The sequence below is a fragment of the Fonticula alba genome, assembly GCF_000388065.1.
Source record: "Fonticula alba strain ATCC 38817 unplaced genomic scaffold supercont2.7, whole genome shotgun sequence".
NCBI classification, from domain to species: Eukaryota; order Rotosphaerida; family Fonticulaceae; genus Fonticula; species Fonticula alba.
Window position 1 is genome coordinate 1,380,510 of NW_009242977.1, and position 4,701 is coordinate 1,385,210.

The 4,701-nt window shown below is 72.2% G+C and overlaps 2 protein-coding genes across 2 annotated transcripts; both read left to right on the plus strand.

The window, feature by feature from the left end:
* Positions 1 to 125: 125 nt before the first annotated feature.
* Positions 126 to 256, plus strand: H696_04509 (hypothetical protein; the record flags this gene model as incomplete). The annotated part of the gene is made up of 1 exon (XM_009498390.1): positions 126 to 256. A coding segment is annotated over one exon (131 nt), but the record flags the coding sequence as incomplete, so codon positions are not given.
* Positions 257 to 3,374: 3,118 nt separating this feature from the next.
* Positions 3,375 to 4,620, plus strand: H696_04510 (hypothetical protein; the record flags this gene model as incomplete). The annotated part of the gene is made up of 2 exons (XM_009498391.1): positions 3,375 to 3,577; positions 3,676 to 4,620. Exons 1-2 carry the CDS (start codon positions 3,467 to 3,469, stop codon positions 4,618 to 4,620), a joined length of 1,056 nt encoding a protein of 351 aa, XP_009496666.1. The 5' UTR covers positions 3,375 to 3,466.
* Positions 4,621 to 4,701: the final 81 nt, after the last annotated feature.

Here is a 4,701-nt window from a genome sequence, read left to right on the forward strand (position 1 = left end):
CCCCCCCCCCCCTCCGCCCGCGCCAAGCCCCGGCCTGCCATCCTAACCCCCTCGCGCCCATATGCACGCACGCACGCACGCACGCACGCACGCACGCACGCACCTCGCGCCCCATGGCCCCACAGACAATGCCATCCCCATCGACACCTGGACCAGCGACCCGAGCGACCGGTCCCTCATGGACCTGTTGCCCTTCCTGGATGCGCTGCGCTTCTGCTCCGATGTCCGCTCGGTCCTGTCCCTGCGCAACTGCTGAGTCCGCGCGCGCCACCTCCGGCGGGACGCCCTTTTGCCCTCCTCTTTTCCGTTTGTGTCCCCCGTCGAGAGGGGGAGGGAGGGGGCGCGCGGCCTTCCCCCCCCCCCCCCCCCCCCCCCCCCCCCCCCCCCCCCCCCCTCCCCCTCTCGCGCCTCCACCCTAATCCTGGGGGGGGGGGGAACTCCCGCGTTGGGAGCGCTAAAATGGCGCTCTCTGCCTGCCAGGGCGCCGGCGTGTGTGTGGGAGAGAGCGCGCGTGCTCTGCCTTTTCGCGAGCCGGGGGGGGGGGGGGGGGGGGGGGGGGGGGGGGGGGGGGGGGGGGGGGAGGGAGGGGGCGCGCAGGGCGCGGCGGCTTGAGCGACACGGCGGCACCCAAGGAAGTTGCGATGGGTTGCAGCTGCTACTTGCTCCAAGGTGGGCGGCTCGATCGGCGACCGGCGGGGGGGCGGGGTGATGTGCTTCGCGCGAGGACCGCCCGGGCGTCGCCGCCCGTCGACAGCACCGTCAGCACACATCAATGGGCATGCCGCCGGGATCGGCCGGTTTGACGGCAGCGAGCGAGGCAGGAGGAGGGCCTGGAAGGGAGAAACACACCGGGCGAGTAACGATAAATATTCGCCTCTCCTCAAGAGCAGGCCGGACGGCGGGTGGGCGTTCTCGCCCGAGAGCACTCCGGGCACCGGCCGCGGGCCTGCTCCCCCCCGCACTGCCATCTAGCGCGGATCGAGAGCCCCCTTTGGCGGCGGCTCACGGCCCCCGGGACCGGCGCCGCCGCACGAGAGCCCGGCCAAGAGAACCCTTGAGCCTGGGCCCCACGCCCTCCGGCCGCACCCGGGGCCGGGCCGGCGGAACGGCCATCCGATCCGATCAGGCCTCCAGGCGTGGGCCGGCCAAAACAAAGGCATCCGCCGAACGGGCCAGAAGAACGCCCCCCCCCCCCTCCGCCGCCCGCGCCCCGATGGCCCGGCTGTGCGTCTCCGGCAATCCGGACCTAGCGACTATCCAACGTCCCGTTTCGCCGCCACCCCCCCGCTCCCGCAGTAGCCTCTAGGCAGAAGGCTAAAGAAATACCACAAAAAGGAGTGTCCGAGAGGGAGGGAGAACCGGCGCGCAGTCCTGCACCCACCCCCCTCCCGGGGGCGGGCGAGGGAGTGCCCACACGCATTCGGGGCAGGAACCCCCCCTCCCCCCGGCGGGCGGGCCGAGGGACTGACTCGATCTCGAGAGACCGGGGGGACCAGAGCATGCCGGAAAATATGCCCGCCTATCACTGGCGACCGCGGCGCTGTGTCGTCCCCCCCCCCCCCCCCCTGCGGCTCCGGACCCTGGACTAGGCGCGGGCGATTACGGCCTCCATTCCGGGTCCGGGGGGAGGAGCGAAAGAAAAGGGTGACTAGTGCCCCGGGGCCGGGCGGGGGGGGAGGGGGGGGGACGGGAGCCGCCAGGCCAGATGTGTGCGCGCCTCCGGCCGAGGCCCGCCCCGAGCAAGAGGCACACACCAACAGACGCCCGGGCCCTGCCAACTGAGCTAGCATCGGCCTTGCCCACCATGGAGCATTGGAACAACCCGGGCCTGGGAACGAGCGACCGGCAGGCGCGACCAATGTAACCCAGGCTGTGCCCAGCTGGCCGGGACCCGCGCGCCGGGGGCGCATTTGTGGCGGCAGTCAGGCCCGGAGGAACGCCGGACCGGAGGCCCTCGCCGAGGGGAAGGAGGATAAACAATGCCCGCGCGCGCGCGCGCGCGCGCCTGCCCCCCTGCCTTCGGGTGAAGGCAAGAAAAGCCCCCCGCTGGTCCGGGTGTCCCCCTCAGCTGAATGCCGGCTCGAGGAAAAATCTCCCCGCGATGTGGAGGCCCGGCCAGACGCGGCGCCAGCACAGAAGCCCTCCGGGCCTGGGGGCCTCGGACCCGCCGCCCGGCAGCTGGAACGCCCTTGGCCGCCCGGGGCCGGCGGATACCTGGCCGGGGGAGAGGACGGGCAGGCCCCCGGGGGGAGGCGCATCGCCGCACGCCCAAACCCCGCCTTTTCCCCGCTCGCATTTCGCCGCGCCCGGCCGGGCATCGTCCGTGACGAACCACCGGAATGACCCGTGCGTCCTCCTCCCCTTCCTTCGCGCCTGCTTGGCAGAGCCCAAGGACCGGCCAGCGGCCACTTCACACACGGGACACGCCGCCGACCAGGGGCTCTCTCCCCGGCCCGCGGAGGGGATATGCGACCAGCCGCCCGGTCCCCGGCAGAGGGGCCCAGTTGTCACCCCATAGCCCCTCGCACAAAGGAAGGTGCCGCTGGTGGTGCGCGTCGGCCCACACGCCCATATATGCCACACACAGACCTCTGAGCATCGAGAAGGCCCGCCCCCCCTCGCCCGACCTGCGTTGCTCCCCTGGTTCCGGGACAGACCCTGCCGCTTTGCCCGGCCGGCTCCCCCGGGCCCTGGCGAGGAGGCTTGCCCGCGCGACGATTCAAACCAAACGGGCGCGGCACCTCCGCCAGCCGCCGCATCCCGTGGCGGCGCACCATGTCACCATATGTGGGCCGCGCGTGATCCCTCGCGCCGCTTGATCGTGGGCTACCCCGTGGCGCCGCAGCCACCGCGGCACATGCATCCACTGCCGCCTGCCTCCTGTCTTGGCGCCCTTCACGTATGGACCCCCGCCGCGGCCAGCCTGCAATAGGGACCCTACATATCCGGGCAGTCCCCCCCCCTCGCCCTCGCCCCTCGCTCCGGATTGTTGAACATATTGGCACAGCTTAACTAGCCGCCTCATCCGGAGCCGGGGAAGCCAGTCCTCACGGAGGCCCGCCCCCCCCCCCCCCCACCTGGGGAGGGCTTATGGGCCCCCGGGGAACGGGTGCACCAGCGCCCGCACCCTCCTCGGCCATAGCTCCTGCTCCCCACGTCTCCTCCTTGCCCTGCTCGCCTCCCCGCCTTTAGTCCACACACACACACAAACGCGCGCCTCCGCATCAGCCTCCTTTGTCAACCCCCGCCCCCTGACTCGGACAGCACCTCGGGCTGTCAGCCTCTCGCGCCGGCCAAGTGCAGATCCCCAACCCCGAGGCAACTCGCGCAGCTGGCTCGCGCCAAAACGGGTCCGACGAGTGCCATGGCCCATCGTGAACAGAGTTCCCCCCTGCCTCGAGTGCGGGAGGACCCGCTCCCGCGCCGCGAGCGGGGCGAAACCATCGCCCAACGCTTCCGAGTCACCATGCTGGCCTTGGACTCGGTCAAGCAGATCACCCACCGGCGCCCCGAGGCAGGCCACCCTGGGTCGCCTGCCGCCCCGCCGGAACTGTTCAGCTCGGCAGAAAAGCTCCAGGTGCGCGCCAGGCGGATGGCCCTCGGCCCGGCCCCACATTACCGACGCCCCGCTTGGAGCAGGACACTGATGCGCGTGGTGGCAATGAAAACCCCCAGCTGCTTGCGCTCATTCGCATGGTCAAGGAAGGCCCGTACAACGAGTCACGACATGGGATACTCTCGGGCCCCTCGTCGCCCGGCCCCAGCAAGGATCACCAGAAAATCCTGGCCTGGCGCCAGCTCGGGCCCATGTCCAAGCAGCATGCGCAATTTGAATTCTGCCGCCTGGTCCAGGCGGTTGCCGAGCGGACCCTGGCCCAGGGATCAAGCAGTCCATCGGCCACCCAGGCCGCGCGCCTGCTGCTGGTGGCGTCTCGTGGCCGTGGCCGCGGTGCTCTCAGCCCCGGCGGAAGTTCCAGCCCTCGCGCGGAGGCGGACCCCGGGCGAGGCCCGGCCGGCGCCCGATCGCCCGATCGCATCCCCCGGCCGAGCGGCCTGCGCCATGTCCAGCTGACGGCCTATGCCAACCACCAGCACCCGGCGGGCTCCATGCCCGACGGCCGGAGTCCCAGCACCACGGCCGAAACCATGTCCGCGACCGAGGGCTTCCCCTCGCCACAGAAGAAGCCCCTGGCTCCGCCTTCGGCCGGGGAGCGGCCCCACTCGGCATTCGCCAGGGGCGATGCCACCCCCGATGCCCAGACCGTCGGATCAGAGCCCGACCCCATGGCCCGGGACAGGCAGCCCGGCGCTCCGCCAGCCGCGGGATCCGCCTCGGCCGGCGCCCTGCCCGCCGGCCGGGACTGTGCCCAGAGCAAGGCCCCGCCACTGGCCGGGGCCCCGGCACGGCCGGCAGCTCAGCCGGCCGGCCCGCCGGCCCACCGGCCCCCCCGATCAGCCCTGCGCGTGGCCCTCTCGACAGCCACCTCGGCCGGGGTCCTGGCCCTGGCCTGTGTCATGCTCATTCGGCATATGCTCGGCCGGCCGGACCTCATCTCGGCGGCCATCCTCACGGCCGTCCGGCGAATTGCACGCCTCCTCCAAGGTGGTCGAGTGCAATGAGAATGTACCCCGCGCCAGATTCGCCCCTCGAGCAGCTCCCGGCCGCCCTGCCACCATCTGTCGCCGGGGGGGGGGGGGGGG